Source organism: Lagenorhynchus albirostris, chromosome 13 (genome assembly GCF_949774975.1).
Source record: "Lagenorhynchus albirostris chromosome 13, mLagAlb1.1, whole genome shotgun sequence".
In the NCBI taxonomy this organism is placed as follows: Eukaryota; Metazoa; Chordata; class Mammalia; order Artiodactyla; family Delphinidae; genus Lagenorhynchus; species Lagenorhynchus albirostris.
This window is the reverse complement of record NC_083107.1, coordinates 44,529,832-44,552,009: the sequence shown is the minus strand read 5'-3', so window position 1 is coordinate 44,552,009 and position 22,178 is coordinate 44,529,832. Positions and strand designations below refer to the sequence as shown.

The following is a 22,178-nucleotide window of genomic DNA, read 5'->3' as shown; positions in this document are numbered from 1 at the left end:
TTTATGTCAGCATGAAAACAAGTGATTAATATTTTAGAATTCATTTTTAAGCTAAAATAAGAAACTTATTCAATGAAGGATTCATTTCATTCCAACAAGCACTCTGAGGGTCCAGTAAGCAATCATTTAAAAAAGGAAAAATGCAAACCATCAAATATGGATAACATTTCTGATCATTACTGGAAGGATAAGAAAAAAATCTAAATTATGAGACTTCACAGATGCCACTAATTGATTCAGGCTAAGATTTGTGAAAAAAAAATTCCAGTAGATATGATATACATGGGGGCTATGCCTTTAAACTAATGTTGACTATACTCTTCATTATATCACTTTTCTTCATGACCAGTGCATGATAAAGAGCCCACATTAAAAGGAAAAAGGTCTATTTAAATGGGTTTCTAAGCTGATCTTTTTAAGCATAAATCTAATCAATTATTTAGACCCAAGTGTACAAAGATGTGAAAAAGTTTAGTGACCTCAATTTTTGTGAAGGTTTCAAAAATAGCAGACTTCCTCAAACTTTTCTCATTGACAAATAATGTGTTAAGTATGCTAAGTATGGTGTTAATACATGACCATGAGAATTTTTAAATTTCTGGAATACAGCTCAGTGAAAAATCATCATCATCAAGGGGGAAAAGACTCCTTTTTTATTTAAACGGATGTTCCATAAATATACCTTGAATAAACCGAAGCCCTAAAATTGGTAAAAACAATGCAAAACACAAATGGTAACTTAGAGTTTATGGAACTGTCAGAAATTCCAACTGGATATTCAACATGTCTAGATACACAGAATATTCCTGATTTGTACAAGGTGGCTTCACCTACTGTCAGCCTCAGAAAGAAATGAACACTATAACTGAGAAAATATTAAGTCAAAAAAGAAACCTACTTACTTTCTCTTTTAAGCAATGTTTTGTTTTGATTGACAATTTCAATGTATAAGGAAGAATAAGGAACTAGACCTTGTAAGATTACAGGTAGAAAAGTTGGGAAAATGAGAGATAATTCACTGAAAGGAAAGTCACTTTAAAGAGTTAGAAACATGTATAGTTACATTATAAACATACCTACATACCTTTTCAACTTGCCATTCATAACTATTCAGAGAGGAGAAGAAAAAAAGAACAAAGGAAAACAAAACAGGTGCTTAGTGTTCCAGGAGACAGGCTCAGCATGAGGAGTCATTAGCTGCAGTTTAACCTATTTCATTCTAAATATTACCTACACACTAATAACTGGAACTTACGGACTGGAAGTCGCAGAATACATCATGACAGTCCTTGGGAAGGTACAACATAGAAGAAGGAAGATGAGAAATCACAAGTCCTGGATCCAAGTCCTGATTCTGCCAGGGAATACTTTCTAGACCTTTGGCAAGGCACTTAAATGCTCAGAGCCTGGGATTCTTTTTTTTTTTAATTAATTAATTAATTAATTTATTTGGCTGTGTCAGGTCTTAGTTGCAGCATGCAGGTTCTTCTTTAGTTGTGGCATGTGGGCTCCAGAGCACACTGGCTCAGTAGTTGCAGCATGCAGCCTCTCTAGTTGTGGTGCACGGGCTCTGCAGTTGTGGCACACGGGCCCAGATGCCCTGTGGCATGTGGGATCCTAGCTCCTCGACCAGGGATCGAACCCATGTCCCCTGCATTAGAAGGCGGATTCCTAACCACTGGACCACCAGGGGAGTCCCCAAGCCTGGGATTCTTAATACAAAAAAAAAAAAAAAAAAAAGCTTGAACAAATGATTTGGGGGATTCTCTCAACTTTAAACTTTGTTTTGGTAATTTATTAAAAGTTTAGGTATTACAGAAGATATGTGAAAAGTCTAAGTATTAAAAAAAATTGCGTGGTGGCAAATCTGGTGTATTTCCCATCGCTCCTGACTATCCATGCTTCGTCAGGTTAGCAGTGTGAGTACACACGCAGTGTCTGTAAGAACTGAAAAGCTCTTACATAACAAAAGTTTCTGGTCACAAAAATGTCACACAGAGTAAGAATGCCACCTCAACACCATCCTCTCTGACAATGCTGAATGTGTAATCATTGTCACTGAGAATCCTTTAACAGGCTTCTGTTGCTATTTATTAACATAATAAAGTATAAACATGCTTTGAAATAAATTCATTTAAATATCACACAATTGATCAAAACATACAACTCAAAGAGTTAATATACAAAATAACTATCTAAAAAATTAATTAAGCCTATACTAGTCTTTTTTTTTCTTGTACCCTAGAAAGTTGGAGTTGCTCAGGTCCCTATAATAAAGGACAGCACCATCATTTAACTTGCCAATAAACCTGCTTTAATGATAGATCATTATGGTCCTACTCAGATAAATTAATAGTTGCGCAATGTATTATGTTAGTAATAGAGACTTAGTAACCAGGCTTATAAATGAACTTGTATGTACTCTTATTTACCACTAACATAAAAGACCATAAATTCCAGAACCTGATTTATATCTGGTCAAGAATTACTCTTCCTAAGAAGATACAAAGTTAAAACTCATGATCTTAACAGTGTAAAGGCTAATGGATTAGTCTTACCCAATGAATTAGTCTTACCCGATGATATAAGTATGCTCAAGCTTTCTAGCTTGCCATACTGAGCAGCCACAAATAAAGGTGTGATTCCAAAGTCATCCTGGCATTCCTTGTTTGCTCCTTTTTTAAGAAGCAATTTTATGATCTCAGCATTTTCCTAAGGCACAGATTCATATTTTAAATAAGAGAAAACAAAGAAAATAGAAGATATCTTTTTTATTGTTGTGTGTGTGTATATTTTTTATCCTCACTAAAGGAAAAAAGTGTATTGGTGGATGGGAAGAAAGTGTTAAACAATCAGATTATTCTGTACCTTTAGCTAGAACATTAAACATAAACAGATAAAACACTGGGAATCTCTAGGAATTATAATCCTTATAAAATCCTGCAAAATTAGTTTGCAAGTACAAGCACTAAGATGTCATCACAGTTTCTAAACACAGTGCTATAAATAAAATAAGCCATTGCTATCAATTTATATCCCAAATATTCTGATGGTCTCTTAACTATGCTATCAACATTTGAAAAACTTAGATAATCCCTGCAGCCCAAAGCTACTAGAACTACTAGAGCAGTTGGCTTATTCAGAATGACCGTTAGCATTTAGACTGCCTTTTCTGTACTGCACTAACCATCATAAATCACAGGCAAGTAGGAAGCAAAAACTGTATTGAACTGTCATTTTAAAAGGGTAAGACACACAATTTACAAGGAAATGAAATAATAAATTCAGAGTTTACCTGAAAAGTAGCCTGGTGCAAGGTGTTCCATCCACACATAGAATGGGATCCATTAACATTTGCTCCATATCGAAGTAGCAGCCTTAACACATCTATCTGTCCATTTTCAACAGCTGCAATACAACAGTCAAAAAAATTATTGTCAGTAAAAAGCCATGTTTGTAGGACTGGGCACTTCGGTGATGTTACCATCACTTATTCAGCTTCGAACTCACAATACTGTGATCATTCCTATCAATAAATCAAAACATATATGTACTCCTTATGCAATTCCAAAACATTTATCACAATTGTCTTAGCCCAAACCCATTAATATATACATTCTTTTGGTACACATATAAAATTATTTTCAATTGTATCTTAAAAGATACAAAGGAAATGGAAGCAGGAGGCAAACATATTCTCTTTGATAATGGAGATAATATGTGTTTCTATTTTGTTAAAAATGCAATTGGGAGGGGGATGGGATGAATGGGTCAGAAGAAACAGCAGCAGTGTGGAGAAACAGTCTCAAAAGAATTGAAAGGTTGGCTATTACCATCTGATCACAAATGACAATAGTAAATGACAAGCAAACTGAAAGCACAATACTGCAAGTCTGCATCTTAGATATTTTTACCATAATAAACAACAATCATTGTTAAAATGATGTTCTTATATCAACCAATGAAAATTTAGTAGAATCTGTTTCACATCCAATTCATACATCATTATCAGTGACTGCTGGCAAAAATCACTCCATAGCCAAAAGCCTGAGTTGAAGATTATCAGGTTGTCAGTGGTGATATATGAAACAGAGTTTAGATAAGTTTGTTTCCATTAATTAGGGAGACCTTCTAAAAATGAAAGTCGAAAAAATTTGTTTTGATTATTAAATACGCTATAGAAGTCAGACAGAGAAAATTTTTAATATCATAAATACATTAAGATATCTGATGTCTGCATCTCTAGTGAAAAAAATTTCTCAATGGCAAAATGGCATTTTTACAGCTCTTGCTAATTATTTCAAAATAAGGCAAATGGTTAAGTAATGGTTAATCGTTAAGAAATACTGGTTTAGGGACTTCCCTGGTGGCACAGTGGTTAAGAATCCACCTGCAAATGCAGGGGACACAGGTCCAAGCCCTGGTCCGGGAAGATCCCACATGCTGCGGAGCAACTAAGCCCATGCGGCACAACTACTGAGCCTGCGCTCTACAGCCACAACTACTGAGCCTGTGTGCCACAACTACTGAAGCCCGTGCACCTATAGCCCGTGCTCCGCAATAGGAGAAGCCACTGTAATGAGAAGCCCACACACCACAACGAAGAGTAGCCCCCGCTCACCACAACTAGAGAAAGCCTGCACACAGCAACAAAGACCCAACACAGCCAAAAATAAAATATTAAATAAATAAATAAACCTTTAAAAAAAAAAGAAATAGTGGTTTAGAAAAGTGTATTTACAGCTTACATCCTACTACCAAAGCCTCTCCTTTGGAAGAGTTGGGTTAACTTCTTTGTCCTTATATAATAAGTTACCAAATTGGAGACAGAGTGGGAACCATACTGTGACCAAGTATATTATACTTCAATGAAAGTTATTTAAAAAAAAACCCAGACTCGAACTTACTATTTGTTTGCCTCCTTATCATTAGTAAAGTACGCTTGAGGAGAGAAACTGTGTTCCGTTCCCCTTACGTGCCTAGTGCCAATCGCAAACAGAAGACAGGCAATAAATAAGCACTGACTCAGGAAATGAAAAATAAATGTCTAAAATAAAATATGATTTTCTTTTTAAGAATTCATTCCTCTCCAAACAGAACAGCCTTCAGAACTATACTTCTGGATATGACAAAATAACTGGTACTAAACTAGCCATCATAAAAGTGGGAAATATACATAAAGCAACTTTTTCTAGCATTAAACCATGGGTAAAAGACGGGTTCCTAAGGAAAGGGAAACACATGAGGTGAGCCCCATGATCACCCCAGCTTTCTGCCTGGGGACATTTCTGGATTATGGTGCAATGAGCTGAAGTCCAAGCACAGTAAGGATAAGGTTGAAGAAAGAATACTCCAAGCAGAGGAAATGGTCCAAGCAGAGTGAAGCAGTCCGCTGAGCTAAGGAGGAAAATATCAGAGTTTAAGCAGTTGAAATCGGTGGGGCAAACCCCAAGAGAAAAGAGAACTGTGTGGAGGGGAGGCCCCACTGTGGAAGTTCTCCAAGAATCCTTGCCTGAGGTCTGGGCTACACATGTACAAGGCAAGATGAAGCTTACCAGAGAACTGCTAAAGGGTTAAGAATGGAACAGAGGTAAGTAGAAGACAGTGCTGAGGGGCAATGGAACTCCTAGGAGTTCTGGCCCAGTCAGAGTGGTGAAACCACACTGATACTTCGATAGCTTGTTAACACTCTGGGCATCCAACTGAAACACCCAAAAGGCAGAGCCCTAGGAATAAAGACCACATCTGAGACTAAGGCCTACTCTAGACCTGCTCTAAGGAAGCCTAAAATAAGCCCTGATCAGGAAGGAGGCAGAGGCTGGGAACTGAGTCCTCCTGGGAGTTAGATAGCATAAGGATAGTTAGCATAAGGAAATACCTTATGCTCTCAACAAAGCATAAAACCAAACCTAAACAAGTTCAAGGTCATAAGCCAGCAAATAATCTACCTATTATTTAAAAAACAGAAAAAACTCACTATTCTCAGAGGATAAGAGAATTCAAGTCTGTGACATCCTATTCACAATGCCCAGTATACAAGTCAGAAAGCAGTGAGCAGAAACTGATCCCAAGATGGCCCAGACATTGGATTTAACAGATTAACTAATGTAGCTACTATAAATATGCTTTAAAACTTTAAGGAAAATATGTTCAACGATTTTACTTTTTTTGTTTGTTTGTTTGTTTTTTTGCAGTACGCAGGCCTCTCACTGTTGTGGCCTCTCCTGCTGCGGAGCACAGGCTCCGGACGCGCAGACTCAGTGGCCATGGCCCACGGGACCAGCCGCGCCGCGGCATGTGGGATCTTCCCGGACCGGGGCACAAACCCGTGTCCGCTGCATCAGCAGGCTGACTCTCAACCACTGCGCCACCAGGGAAGCCCCATAGATTTTACTTTTAATATCTATGGTATACACACAGCATACACAGAGAATCTGAGTAATGAAACTTTTTTAAAAAAAAGAACCAACTGGAAATTCCAGAACTGAAAAAAGAAATGGATGGGCTTAAAAGAAGATCAGAGATGGTAGAAGAGTGGATGAACTTGAAGACATCAATATAAATCAACCAGGGACTTCCCTGGCGGTCCAGTGGTTAAGACTCCACGCTACCACTTCAGGGGGCATGGGTTCGATCCCTGGTTGGGGAACTAAGATCCTGCATGCCACACAGCATGGCCAAAAAAAGAAAGAAGGAAAATAAAACAAAAAACAAAAACATATATATACGTATATCATCCTATCTGAAGAACTGAGAGAGGAAAAAAAAAGACTACAGGAAAATCAACTGTACACATCAAACAGTCCAGCATACTTAATTAATTGGAGACCCAGAAGGAGAAGAGAGTAAAAACTGGGCAGCAAAAAATACATTTGAAGAGAAAAAAATGCCTGAAATTTTCCAAAATTTGATTTAAAAAACAAAAACAAAAGCCACATTGACTTACAAATCCCAGAAATTCAGTAAACCACAGTGCTTTGGAAGAAGTCAGTATACTTATGACTTCACATTCTATGTAAATTAAGGATGATTATATAAACATACCTGACAGCTCTGTGGAAGAATTTAAATCATTATAAAAGCAGCTGCAAACAACAAGCCATTGAAATCAACTTAGCTATAATAATAGTTTAATTTTTTTTCCAGGGCTCTTATTTGCATTTGAAATAAAATCTACCATTTTACCAAGTCCTTTAAGACTCTGCAATAGTTAAATAATTAATCCAATCATTCAACAGTGTCAGGGACTGTACTAAGCACAAGGGGCATAGCAAGCAACCAGACTTACAAAGCAGTTGCCTTCGTGGAACTTCCATTCTAGTGGGAGAGACAGATAATAAACAAGCACACAGATAAAGGAAATAAGTTCTGATAAAAGAAACTGTGAAATTGTTTTTTGTGGGGAAAAAAGTGAAAGAAATTAACAAGGTAAAGTAAAGAGCAGTGACCGAGTATGAGAGTGCTATGTTAGAAAAGAGGATAGAGGTCATCTCTTTGAAACAGAGACCTCTGAACAGAGAAATGAGAGATAAGCAGTAAGCCATGCAAAGAGGTGGAAGAAGAGTACTCCAAACAGGAAATAAGAAGTGTAAAGGCAGTGAAGTACAAAAGAGCTGAGTATGTTTGGAATAGCCAAGATGGCCAGTGTGACTGAAGTGAAGTCAAGGAAAGGAAATAAAGCAAGAGAGGTAGAAAGAAGCCAAATTTTGTAAGCCTTGGCAAAAAGTTAGCTTTTTTTTTTTTTTAAAGGAAAAAATGAATTTGTAGTTGGAGCTACTCCTAGAAGCACAGCTCATCACCTGCTCGTTCAGGACATAAATCCTGAGGAGCTGAGTGATCTGCCCAGAGTCACAGAGCCAGAGCCCAGGCTTCCTAGTTAGTCAGGACTCCCTCAACTATACCTGGTAATATTAACAAGAATAGGAGTCAGCAAACTGTTTCTGTAAAGGGCCAGAAAATACAGACAGTCCCCAACTTAAGATGGTCTGACAACAATTTTTCGACTTTACAGCAGTGCAAAAGGGATACACATTCGGGAGAAACTGTACTTCAAATTTTGATATTTTCCTGGGCTAGCAATATGTGGTATGATCATCTCTCACAACGCTGGGCAGTGGCAGCAAGCTGCAGCTCCCAGTCAGCCACAAAATCATGAGGATAAACAGCTGATATACTCACAACCATTCTATACCCATACAACCATTCTGTTTTTCACTTTCAATATAGTTTCAATAAATTACACGAGATATTCAACACTTTATTATAAAATAAGCTTTGTGTTAGATGACTGTGCCTAACGTAAGGCACAATGTAGGCTAATGTAAGTGTTCTGAGCACATATAAGGTAGGCTAGACTAAACGATGATGTTTGGTAGGCTAGGTGTATTAAGTGCATTCTTGATTTACAACATTTTCAGCTTACAATGGGCTTATTGGGATGTAACCCCATCCTAAGTTGAGGAAAATCTGTACTCTATTACATCTAGTTTCTCTGGTTCAACATTATGCTTGTAAAATTTATCAATATTGTTGCCTCTAGCTGCAGATCATTACTCTTCATTGCTGTGTAGTAATCCATTGTGTAAATAGAACACGATTTATTTACCCGTTCTATTGCTGGCAGATGCTCTTTGGATAGCTTCCTGTTTGGGGTTGTAATAGAGCGCTACAACAAGACTATTCTAGTACTTCTTTTTTTTTTTTTTTGTGGTACGCGGGCCTCTCACTGTTGTGGCCTCTCCCGTTGCGGAGCACAGGCTCCGGATGCGCAGGCTCAGTGGCCATGGCTCACGGACCCAGCCGCTCCACGGCATGTGGGATCTTCCCGGACCGGGGCACGAACCCGTGTCCCTGCAGCGGCAGGCGGACTCTCAACCACTGTGCCACCAGGGAAGCCCTCTAGTACGTCTTTTACTGAACACTGATACACATTACTGTTGACTATATGCCTAGGAATGGAATTGCTGGGACAGAGAGTATGTATATACTCAGCTTTAGTAAGTTCTTCCAAACCGTTTTTCAAAGTGGCTATACCAAATTCACACTCCCATCAGTAATCTATCTTCTGGTTGCTTCACATCCTCATAAACACTTGGCACTTTCAATCTTTTTCTTTTTAGCCGTTCTGGTAGGTGTGTAGTGTTTACTCTTACCTTAATCATCAGTCACTTCAAATTCTCTTTGGAAGTAGTTGAGATACGAATAAATAAACAAAATATAACATTGTCTTTATCCTGAGCTCCTTTGGGACTCACTAGCCTGGGAGTACAAGTGAAGTTATGTTAAACTGTAAACTAAAATTTCAAATCCTGACATTGGGGTTACAGAAGAAACAAGCTGATAACAGCTATAGCTGGCTGACGGTGCAAAGGAGTTCACTATATTATGTTCTCTACTTTCGTATATATTTTAAATGTTTCACAATAAAAGTTTTTAGTATTTTTCACCAGTTCATGGCCCCACTTGCATAATATGGAAGCTATATCTCCTGACAAATTCTACCCCACTAAGGACTTCTGATCTCCTAAATAATCCTGTCATCTTCTTCTCTGAGACACCTTCCTGATGTCCACAGTTGTAAAGGCCACTTGAAGGTTATAACTGGCACAGTGTCAATGAGAATGATGTCACCCAAGCCATAGGTGCCATTTATTTCCCAATTCTGAATATGCAAGATGCCAAAGTGATGCTGGTTTCCCTGCAGTGCCCACTGTATAGGCAACATGCTACATCTGAGCAGCAGCGGAGAAGATGCCCTGTTCCCAACCTAACCCACAACATGCTCTGTCACCGAGCTTCCTACAGAGCAGGGCTGCTCATATCCCTGCGCCTCTCAGAGGTGCTCATGGAAACGGATCCTTCACCTTCCGCCTTCAGCTCCTCTCACTACAGGGCTCAAATATGAATCCCGGAAGCTGGAAAACCAGGCTGTTCTTCCACCCTTGTCTCCCAGAAGCCCCTCTACCACCCAGTTACTCAAATAAAAATCTCCTCCTGAAAACCATTCATTCTGCTCCTGAATTTGCCACCTACTTATTCATGACACAAGTGCTCAGGCATCTCAGACATATCTGAATTATGATTTAGGATCACAAGATGATGCCCTAACTCTAGTGGAAAGAACACAGATAGTGTAGTCAGGCACTCTGTCCAGCTGTGAGCAAGTTAGTCTCTCAACCTCATTACACATATAAAATAAGGATAATCTACTTATCTATGGGCTTTTAGTTGATTGAATAATTAATATAAGTAAATATAGTAGGTGCTCAATAAATGTTCCTTCTTTCTCTCCCTCAGTCTCCCTTACCCCTTTCCTGATATATAACTGGTCAACTTCTTTTCCTAATAAACTCCACAAATAGGATACTCAGAAGGTTAGCTTTTCAATCATGAGGAGTTAGGCCATAATTACAGTTCCCTCAATACTAATACAACTCTCTGACTAAACTCATATTGGTCACCTTCACTCCATGCACCCAAAGGACAGCCTCTTCCCTTTGCAGGATCAATCCTTTTGTCCAACAACCCGATTAACTGCAACCATCATTCAGCACTACAAGAAGTGCATATCCAGGTTCCCTCCTAAGTGAGAGTTTACCCAATTTATTGTCCAATTTACTTCCTCCATGATAATTACCCACAAACCAGTCTTATTAGTTTAAATAAACGTTTATGTTTATCTTTCCTCCTCCACAGACATACTGATCTTGTCTTACAAACATATACACTATTTCCCATCCTCAAAAAAGGAATCCAAAGCCCATAATCCTCTATCTTTCCATGGCCACCACCTGTATTCACTTGCCAGATTTTTCTCTCTTCCAAAAAACAGAACTAGGTCTATAGGCAGATGCTGCTTATACAGAACTTTTATGCTCTTTCTTTTCCTTCCACTTCTTGTCCAAGTTTGCAGAGACCTAAAGACATTTCTTTAGACTGGAGCGTGAGTCTGATAATCACCTAATCAACCATGGATAATGAGGGAAATTCAGCTGCAATTTCTACCATCCCACTGATAAGCAAGCTGATTGGCTAAGCTGGTGTTTCTTTGCTCCCTCACCTCTCTACATGGGACCCATCTAGTACCGCACGCTACGGCAAAGGAGGCCAACATTTCAAAGATAGAAGAGGACTACAGCTCAGTTAAGGGTATACAAAGAGCTGCGCTCTCTGATACAGAAGCCAGTAGCCATATGTGGCTATTTAAATCTAATTAATTAAAATTAAATTAAATGAAAATTTGAGTACCTCAATCAAACTAGCTTCATTTGAAGTGCTCAAGAGCCACACTTGGCTAGTGACTGGACGGTACAGATTTAGGACACTTCCAAATTCTATTGGACGGCTCTGGTCTAGAGTTTAGAATTTAACTAAATTGGAATTTAACCTAGAATACTAGGCATATCTATCTCCAAGATACACGCCTGGCAATGAGGACAGGGAGCCAGGCCATTAGTTGTGGCTCCTATGGTTTGGGGCAGGTGTTCAAGGACAGAAAGGAAATGAGTAATTCTGGAACCTGGAAAAGCACTGTGGATTCCCAGAGAGAAAAAGAAAGCAGAATCATAGGATCTGGTATTACACTGGCATTGAACAGAGACCAGAGCCCAAGGATAAAGAATAAACATGAAATAAAACACCCCATTTGGAAGACAGAGCTCAAAGTGTCTGGGGTACACACAAAGATGGGAGAAAGGCTTTCCTCCCTTCAATCCAAACAGGTTGTCTGTAAGACTCTAGCTGAGACAGCAGAAAAGAAAAAACAGAAGCTCTGATGGCAGGGACACTGCCCCTCCCACAACAGGTCAGGTTATTGTGCTGAAGAAACCTGTAACATCAAAAGTCTAACAAAGTAAAAATGATATGAGAACATCATTACCTGCAATAATTTCTAGGGAGACATTTATATTTTTGAAGAAACACATCTTTCCATTTCCTATATTTAAGAGGGAAAAAGAAGTAATCTGGGATAACATAACCTGAATAACAAAATATTGTTGAAAAGGAGAAATCAAGGAAGTAGAAGCAGCTGCTGACCCACATATAACTTCTAACCAAAATCAAAACTCAGTTGAGGCATGTAGCACACTGAGTGCAGTCACAAGCCCCACATGAAGATTTCATGAAGACATGGACTTAACATAGGATTCTCATCTGGGAGAAATATGGCAGAGCTATACATACATGTAAGTAATAAATCTAACTAGGATTACTAAACTCTAACTAAAAATTGTAAACAATGATCATTATTTAATGCAGCACTCATTAAACAATAAATTTCTAAAGGAGGCATTTTTTAAAACGTAATTATCCTATTGAATACTCTTTTAGAAAAATGCCTAATGTGACTATGTGTTCTAGGGAATTACTGTAGACAAGTTCTGTACCAAATGCAAATTGCAGTGAGCTGAGTTTTACATCTATAAGCTAGAATATACTCTTTCATCTTGAGGCTCAGATTGTGACAGTAGTTCTACTGAGAAACATCACAGTCAGCAAGGCTGTAATGAACAGTTTAACCACAGGCTGTCCATCTCCTCTAGTTATAGCAACAGGTTGGTGATTTCTGAGGGCCTCAGAGATCACCTACGTATTCTATTAGTACATTTGATTTATGTATGAATTTTTAACTGTATCTATGCTTCTTAAATTCTACATGTACTCTATTCTCCATTATGCACTTCATTTTCCTCTACAATTCACTGATAAAATAATCTTTCCATTGTATATCTAATTTGAATAAAACTTTTTTCCCTACCTCTTTCACAAAGCAAAAAAGAATGTTCGTAGCCATTTTATCTACTGTGTATTTCTTTGGTCCTGTGGTTACACTGACACCTGGTGGCACTAGAAAAGAAACTACACTGCAATGACAAGTGATTTTTTTTTCTAGTGTTTTGAATTTATTCTATGTCACCTCAGATTTTATGTTTTTCTAAGACTACCTATACCCAGGACAGGAGAACTATTAAAGTACTATACTAACTCCACTGACAGCATATGTTAGTTTCAACTTTTCACTCTGACAAAGTGACTGGCAAGGATGGAGAATTATTTCAAGAATGTCACTGGGTAAGTAGGACTACCCACAGTTATTTATTTCATAATTAAATTTTATAATCAGAATGGTTATAAAGTAAGGCTTTCCCATCAAAGACATACATCATAATTTCAAACCACTCTCCCTATATATACAGATATATTTCTATAATGTGTCTTGGCCATGAATCCTTAGTCTGAAATGTAGTATTTGATTGCTACTTAGAAAAATTTTTTCTAAAATTGTAATGAAAGTTACACTTCTTTCTTACAAAGGACCTCGTGTCTGCTCAACGACTAACAATCTTAAAGATGTATACTGATGGTAAAAACCATGACCAAATGGACAAAATTCATTACGTTAGGAATATAACAGAAAGATTGTGGTCAGTACCCCAATCTAATTCTACATGTTGCCAATGACATGTCTCTGTTTCTGACAGAAAGAAGTCAAATGGGCAATAAGCCATCAGAGATCATATCCAGAAAAACACATCTTTCAATCACATGAAAGTCTTAGAAGACAAAAACCTTATCATTTTTCCATATGTCTCCCCACCAACAGAGTCAAGAGAAACGTTTGATTTAGATAGCTGAGCTAGAAAAGTGAATTCTACCACTTTCTGTAATTACCCAATTCACGTTTTTGAAGTACTCATATAGCAGTAGTTTCCTTGTAGGAGCCACCTCTGTATGATCTCCACAGTATGGCTTAGAGAAACAGATCATTACACTGCGGAGTCCCTATTAAAGAAAAAGTATGTGGCAAAACATCCCTCATCCCAAGGACCACTCCAGTGTTTAGGACCCTGCACTCTCACTGCCAAGGGCCTGGGTTCAATCCATAGTTGAGGGACTAAGATACCACAAGCTGCAGCGTGGCATGGCCAAAAAGTAAATTAATTCATTAATTTAATTTAATTAATTATTCAATTATGAACATGCAAGAACTCAAGTAACATTATTCCCATGGGTCCTTTCAGAGGACTCTGTTAAAGGAAGAATTTAGTTAACCAAATAAGACTGGAAAAACCATGGCAAAATAACTGATGATAAACTTCTAAGCTACTGAACCACATAACTATAAGAATAAAATAAAATGAAGGTATTAAGATGCCAGAATAGGATACAAAATGTTATTTCCACTGACAACGTTAATACAATATAACTAACAAAATTTGGCAAAGGACAGAAAAAAGAAAAAGAGTTACACAGGAGAATACAGGGATATTGATTTCTTCATTTTTAAAAGCCAGAAGTTTAATTCTATCAATCAAACATGACTAATAAAATGACAGATAGCGTAAATACATTTAATTATACGAAGGTAACACAAGAAAGATAATAAATATACTAGCTTCAAACTGCTTATCTTAAGGAATGAAAAGATACAGTCTTAAAGCACTGAAGAGTATGATATAAAATTATAAAAAGTTACATCAAGAAAGTAAATAGAACATGAAATTAACATTTTTAAAATGTAACTTTTTAGTGAACAGCCATACTTCAGACCTGAGAAAACTCAAACTCCTATTTTCAAGAACATGTCCTCAAATAAAAATGCTTAAGTTATAATCCTTAAGGAAGATGATTAATCTTTCCATTGAAAGATCTAAAAATAACTCCAAAGATTAAGTTTAATTAATATAATACATATTAAATATATGAATGCTACACCTCAAAGTTCACAGCACCTCAAAAAATAACTCTATGAATGATCACTAATCCATGAAAATACTAGTGAAAAGTGAAATACAAGTTGGTTTGTTCAACTCTGGAATATATCAACAGAGTCAGAGTTAAAGGATAGGCCACACGAGCTAAAGTATGACATATTTTACAATTCAATATTGAAATAGGCGGCCTCACATAACACTGCTTATAAAAAACTTTGTTCCTAATAAACATTACAGCTATGTTTAACGTTGAAGTTTACACAGACTAAGCAGAGACTCAGAAGAACAAAAAATGAAAAATAATCCATCAAAAGCCAAAACAGCATGCTGTGCAGTTCTCATAGAAATTGTTCTGTGAGGTCGCACTGGGTTGGATTTGAGCCTCCAATTTATCAGTGCTGTTTTAAATACAGCAAAATAAAAAGAAAATCTATTTCCTATATAATCAGCTATATTTTCACTTAAATCTACTATATTTATAAATAATGGTATTCATATTTCCAAAGCAGTTTTTACAAATCTATCCTTAGAATATTTACTGTGTATGCATTTATAAGGCAAGGGAAGGGGAGTGGAGAGAGAAGACAACAGTAAAGAAAGGAAATAAGAGGTAGACTCCTTGTTAAAAAACATAAACTTTAAATTGCATGTTAGCAAATGATGTTCTATAAGAACAATTTTCACATGGAAAGATATGGAGAAGTTTCCTGAATTTGTGGGATTTTCTCATTTTAATTCTTACTGTCATTGAACTGAAAAGCTTCCTTCTAAACTCCATTTTATGAAAATCTTGGTGAGTTCTGTGTAGGAAAGATATTCCCATTATAAACAGTGGAGTAGTAAAATTTCTTACTGTCTGCATTTAGCCTTTAGTTCAATCATAATGACACACCACTGATGTTGATGACTTTTGCAGTCACCTGAAAGTTTCCATAGTTCTGTATTCATTTTCTATCCCTTCATCCCCCAGTTTAGGTGTTAACTGGGCCACAGGATAGGTACTACAACATGCAAGGGAATATAGCTTCCCTAGCGGGGAGGGGTAACATACTCCAAAGTTTCAGCAATGAACAGTTTGGAAAGATAAAACTACAGATGGGGAAGGAAGCTATACTAGACAGGCAGTCCCCCTTTCTCACTTTAAGTCCAGGTGGTCCAACCACTCTTCCTTACCTAGAGATTATCATCTATAGCTTGGTGCAAACCTTGAAGTGTTCTGGATTTTGTTTTAATAAAAAAACCTCTTCCATTATAGATGGAAACACAGATCACTATGGTTATTTAAAAGAAGGAGAAATATACAGGTAAATAAAGCACATTGCTAAAGTTTGTCATATTATTTATGGGTCAGAGCAGACACTAGAGCCCACAACACCTAACTAAACAAAACACCTAACTGAAGAGTCACATATCCATTCTTTGTCACTATGTTTTTGCAAAAGCTCAGCCTGCACTTTTCCTTTTCTCTTCCTTTTTAAAAAGTACTCTACTTCCAGGCTTCACTGGTGGTACAGTGGTTGAGAATCTGCCTGCCAATGCAGGGGACACGGGTTCGAGCCCTGGTCTGGGAAGATCCCACATGCCGCAGAGCAACTAGGCCCGTGAGCCACAACTACTGAGCCTGCGCGTCTGGAGCTTGTGCTCCGCAACAAGAGAGGCCACGACAGTGAGAGGCCCGCCCACCGCAACTAGAGAAAGCCCTCGCACAGAAACTAAGACCAAACACAGCCATAAATAAATAAATAAATAAATAAATAAATAAACAAACAAACAAACAAAAAACCCCTCTACTTCCAAACAAGGACCTAATACAATTGATGCAGTACTTGAGCATGCTGAGTACTCTATGTACTATATATCCTTGGGCTTAAACTCTCTGCTTGAGTCAAAATATTTTTTGTATTAGCCAATACAAAACATAATTAGGATGGTAGTTTGCTGCCAAAGAAACTAAATAAATCCTATTACTAAAAATAAGTGATTTAAAGTTTTTCACTGGTGTGAATTATCCTGGCAACTCTTCCTTCATTAACATAAAAAACAGCAAGTATATCCTGAAATATAAATCACGAAAAACTCTGCATCTCTAATTTTCTCCAAATAGTTATATAATAAGTAAGCACGATGCTGAATTTAGTAAATGGGACTATTATATTTTGAAACTGTAAACTAAGTGATCAAGCTAGCATTTCTCAAATAGTCCCATGGAATATTAATGTTTTTTGAGATAGTCCCCCTAAGTGTTCCACAAATAAAAATAATATTAAGGTCAAATACATTTTGAAATGCTGGATTAAAGTTAACATAAGTGATATTTAAAAAAAAATAAGTGATATTTTATAAGAAGCTATTTCAGAGACCTTCATTCTTTCATTCAACAAATAATTTACTGCATGCCTACCATATACCAGACACTGATCTGAGTTTGGGAGTTACAACAGTGAACAAGATAAATAAAATCCCTGCTCTCATGGAACATTCTTTCTAGTGAGAGGAGTCAATAAACAAAGTAGCAAATAAATAAAATAATTGCAGCCAGTGATAAGAACTATGAAAATACTAAAACAGGATAACATAGAGTACAGAGGATACTGCAGACTAGGTGGACACATAAAGCTACATGGCTACTAATTTTTGTTTTTCTACACTGGGGAATACAGAACATAGCATTTCCCAAACATATGTTGATCAGGAATACTTCTGTCAATGAACATCTATTAATAGCTCACTGAATCAATTCAGGAAATGCTATTCTAACCAATACACAGACAGTAGAAAGATCAAAACTTAAATACAGAACTTCTGATCCTAAATACAGTGTTTTCACACTTCCTCATCTGTGATAGTAGAAATAATAATAGTACATATGTCATAGAATCATGGTGAAAATTAAACAAGGTAATTCATGTAAAACATCTGACACAGGGTTTGGTACACATTCTCTACTTAATAAATTTTGCTGTTACTATTAATACAGTACTCTGCACATGATATCTTCCTCTGTCATCCCAGGGTGACTTATTTTTCCCTCTTTTAATACATTGAACACGTTATTTCTAACTCTTTTACAGGACTTAATTCCTTTTGTTCACGCCTCTATGTTAGATTCCTTGAAGATAACAACTAGAATAGAGATTGCACTTAGCACGGCTTCAGTGAAAGCTTAAGCTTACTATGTAGTTGTACAGAATATCTGAAGTGGGTTAAATGTGGATGTGGTAAAAAAAAAAAAGAAACTTTACATAAAAAGTAATCTCCCCTCTAGGAAACTCAAACCATATTACAGCAAGGCTTCCATGAAACATCTTCATAATAGTATATATCACATATTTGAAACACTTTTATAAATTAACATCACCAGTAATGGATCATTTTCTTTCTGATAAGATGCACTAAGATACCATTTCACTTCTGTGGTATTCCTGGAGAAATGTATAACCTGTACTTTATCAAGAAAAAACATCAGACAAACCCAAATTGAAAGACATTCTACAAAATAAATGGCCTGAACTCTTCAAAAATGCTAAAATCATAACAGATAAAGACTGAAAAACTGTTCCAAATTACGGGAGGCTAAAGAGACATAACATCTAAATATAATAAATAATCCTGGACTGATCCTGAACCAATTAAAAAAAATTTTTTTTATTTGCTAAAAAGGACATTAGTGGAGCAACTGGCAAACCTGAATAAAATCTGTAGATTAAACAACAGTACTGTATCAGTGTTAACTTCCTGATTTTGATTATTTTATGGCAGTTACATAAAAGAATTTCATTGCTTCTAGGAAGTTCACACAGAAGTATTTATGGGTAAAGAAGCTTTATGTCTACAATTTAATCTCAAAGGGTTCCAAAAAAATAATACATGGATAAATATATAGGGAGAAAAAATGATATAGTGAACAGGGCAAAAGAACAGACTTTGGGTGAAAGGTACACAAGAATCCTTTGTACTGTTATTTCCATAAGTCTGAAATTATTTCAAAACAAAACACTTGTCTAAGAACAGAAAAAAAAGGAAAGATGGCAAATAATCATATGAAAAGATGGTCAACATCATTAGCAATCAGGAAAAATACAAATTAAAATCACAACGAGATACCACTAAATCCCTATTAAAATGACTAAAATGTAAGAAAAGAAAAAAAGAAAAATTTGTCAATACCAAGTGACACGGTGAGGATGTGCGACAACTGAAACTCTCAAACATTACTGGAGGGGATGCAAAATGGGAGAGTCACTATATAAGAAACTTACAAATTGTTTTCCAAAATTAAACATACACTTACCACACTAACCAACAATCCTAAATATTAATTCAAGAGAAATGAAAACTTATATTCAAACAAAACCTGTGTGCAAAAGTTTGTGGCAATTTATTCATAATCACCAAACACTGAAAACTCAGATGTCTATCAACTGGTAAATAGATAAATTGTGGTGCACTCATACAATGGAATACTACTTAGAAAGAAAGGAATGAATTACTGATACATGCAACAACATGTATGAATCTCAATAGCATTATGCTAAGTGAAAGAAGTCAGTCTCAAAGGTTACATGTTGTATTGTTTCATATATATTTATGACATTCTGTAAAAAAAACAAACTACAGGGGAGTTCCCTGGTGGCCCAGGATTCTGGGCTTCCACTGCTGTGGCCCAGGTTCAATCCCTGGTCAAGGAACTGAGATCCCACAAGCTGCAAGGCACAGCCAAAAAAGAAAAAAGCAAACTACAGGCATGAAAACAGAAAACAGATCAGTGGTTATCAGGGGTGAGGTAGGGGGAAAAGGTTGATTAAAAATAGGCAGCATGATGGAATTTTGCAAGGTGATGGAACTGTTCTGTGTCTTGACTGTCATTGTCATTACACATTTTTATGCATACATCAAAACTCGTAAAACTGTACACTAAAAAGAATGAATTCTACTGCACATAACTTTAAGAATATATATTCTTAAGTTTACAAGGAAAAGATTATTTTCATAGATATTTTATTCTCAGCCCAATAAAGACTAGGTAGGTACTATTACTCTCACTTTATAAGTGAGGAAACTGAAGCATACAGTAAATAAATGAACATATGAATTACATGTGGCAGGACCAAAACGATAATCCAAATACACTGATTCTGTATAAATGTTTTATTCTCTTAATTTTCTCATGTTCCACTAAACTTTATGGGCCACAATGTCCCCAAAGACAAACAGGATGAAAGGGAGGGAGGAAGCTAAAAAGACAGGTATTAGAAGTATGCCCTTCAGAATTTGGCCTTTGTTTTTTTTTTAAATATTTACTTATTTGTTTGTTTATTATTTATTTTGGCTGCGCCGGGTCTTACTTGCAGAACACGGACTCTTAGTTGCGGCATGTGGACTTCTTAGTTGCAGCACGTGAACTCTTAGTTACTGCATGCGGATTTCTTACCTGCAGTATGCAGGATCTAGTTCCCCAACCAGGAATCGAACCCAGGCCCCCTGCATTGGGAACACAGAGTCTTACCCGCTGGACCACCAGGGAAGTCCCTGGCCTTTGTTCTTAATGAATTAAAAAACGACCATAGGGCTTCCCTGGTGGCGCAGTGGTTGAGAGTCCACCTGCCGATGCAGGGGACACGGGTTCGTGCCCCGATCCAGGAAGATCCAACATGCCACGGAGTGGCTAGGCCCGTGAGCCATGGCCGCAGAGCCTGCGCGTCCGGACCCTGTGCTCCGCGACGGGAGAGGCCACAACAGTGAGAGGCCCAAGTACCGCAAAAAAAAAAACCAAAAAAAGAAAACCAGACCATAACTGAAGAAGTCTGAATAGTGATCCATATAGGCAACAAATTAACTAGCGTTAAAGGTTTAGCTCATGATTTCTTCCATAAAACATTCTTAATTTCTTAATGCTAAGAAAAAGCAAAAGCAAACATAAAACATTCACAGGTAACCCTGTAACTAATGCTACAATTTAAACTCTACCTGGTCTTCAGAACAACATTGAGAACAATGATAATGACTACAATTCAGAACAGGTTTTACAACTTTAAGTAAATATTTAAAAGATATTCTCAAATGCTATCACCCAAGGGTAGAAAACAAAAAAGAACCTTTAAAAATACCTTTTGGTTTCAAAATCAAAGAAGTGACAGTATAATATTTGCCAGAGAACATACTATAAATACAACAGCTTTAGGGAAAATTAAGCTTAGTTTCTTTAGCAAAAAATAAAAAATTGTATCTGTACCACAAATAATATACTTCACCTAAAAACAGTGGTGTGGTTTCCTCTAAAGTAGTGGCATTAGGATCTGCCCCAGCTTCTAAAAGAATCTGTATGATCTTCCAATGTCCTTGACTTGCAGCAAGATGTAATGCACAGAAACCCTCAAAAGTCTTTGTCTTAATGTAGTTTTTAGATGAATCTATGAAAGAATAAAAAACTATCAATTAGAAGGTATCACTTCTATTTCTTGGATTAAAAAGCAAAGATTCCAAGAAGAATTTAACAAACTATTAAAAGATAATTATAAATGGGAGGTCTCATAATTTAAAACTCTCTAGAAAATCAAGAAAAAGTTCTACAAGGGTCACAGTATAAACAGCTTCCCAGTAGTCTTAATACAAATTCTGCCCACACACTCATTTTCTCTTCTCTAATTTTTGGTAAGTGGGGGAAGGAGAGCAGCAGGAATTGAAAAGTAAAAACACAAAAGCAAGATCCAAAATTTACTGAAATATTAATAAATTTGATTCTTTTATTTCTAAATTTCCATGAGGAAAATGGTCTCACCTGTAGCATTACTTCCTTGTACTCAACTAATAAGATGAAGGTATTTAAAATACTCCTTTTCTAACCTAAAACTACATTCTAATCATTAATGAAGCCTACATTTCTAAAATAATAAAATGCACTCCAAAGAAACTGAACAATGGCATACAATTTATAAGGAACTTATGAGTTGACTTAAGTTTTCTGGGTTTGTTATGAAAATCTCAAAGTTTTGGTAACATTCAAATTATGTAAACAATGTCCACATTAAATTTTTGTAAGTCCACAGCAAAAGATAATATTAAGTGACTTTCTTACCTTTGCTTCCAAAACAATAAAATTCTAAACCCACAATAGAACGGTGGGTTGAATGGGGGAGGCATTTCTGAGAGCATTGATAAACAAAAACAAAAAATAAACAAGTAAAAAAAGCTTTAAATAATATTTTCTTGAAATACCAGAATTAAAACTAACGCTCCTGACTACAATAATCATCTGTTTTAAGTAATTCCTGCAATCATAACTGCTGAAACTGTCAGTCTAAGCCATAATAATATTCAACTAACAGCTTGTAAGCATAAATAAACAGCCTCCAACTTTACCAGATACACAACTAAATGGCAAGATAGGGTAGTTATGTTTTAAAAGTTCCTATCACAAAAACAGTGTTCCCAGATTAGTCAGAAGCTGACATATATTCAGATATC

The 22,178-nt window shown here is 36.6% G+C and overlaps 1 protein-coding gene across 3 annotated transcripts in view; it reads right to left on the bottom strand.

The window, feature by feature from the left end:
• The window catches only part of ASB3 (ankyrin repeat and SOCS box containing 3), a 95,288-nt gene that overhangs the window by 35,228 nt on the left and 37,882 nt on the right, over positions 1–22,178 (bottom strand). For all 3 annotated transcript variants that reach the window (XM_060169965.1, XM_060169966.1, XM_060169964.1), the window contains 3 exons: positions 20,966–21,124; positions 3,296–3,408; positions 2,577–2,712 (listed from right to left, as the gene is read on the bottom strand). In XM_060169965.1, the coding sequence (XP_060025948.1) occupies positions 2,577–2,712; positions 3,296–3,408; positions 20,966–21,124 (408 nt within the window). The remainder of the gene's footprint in view (positions 1–2,576; positions 2,713–3,295; positions 3,409–20,965; positions 21,125–22,178) is intronic.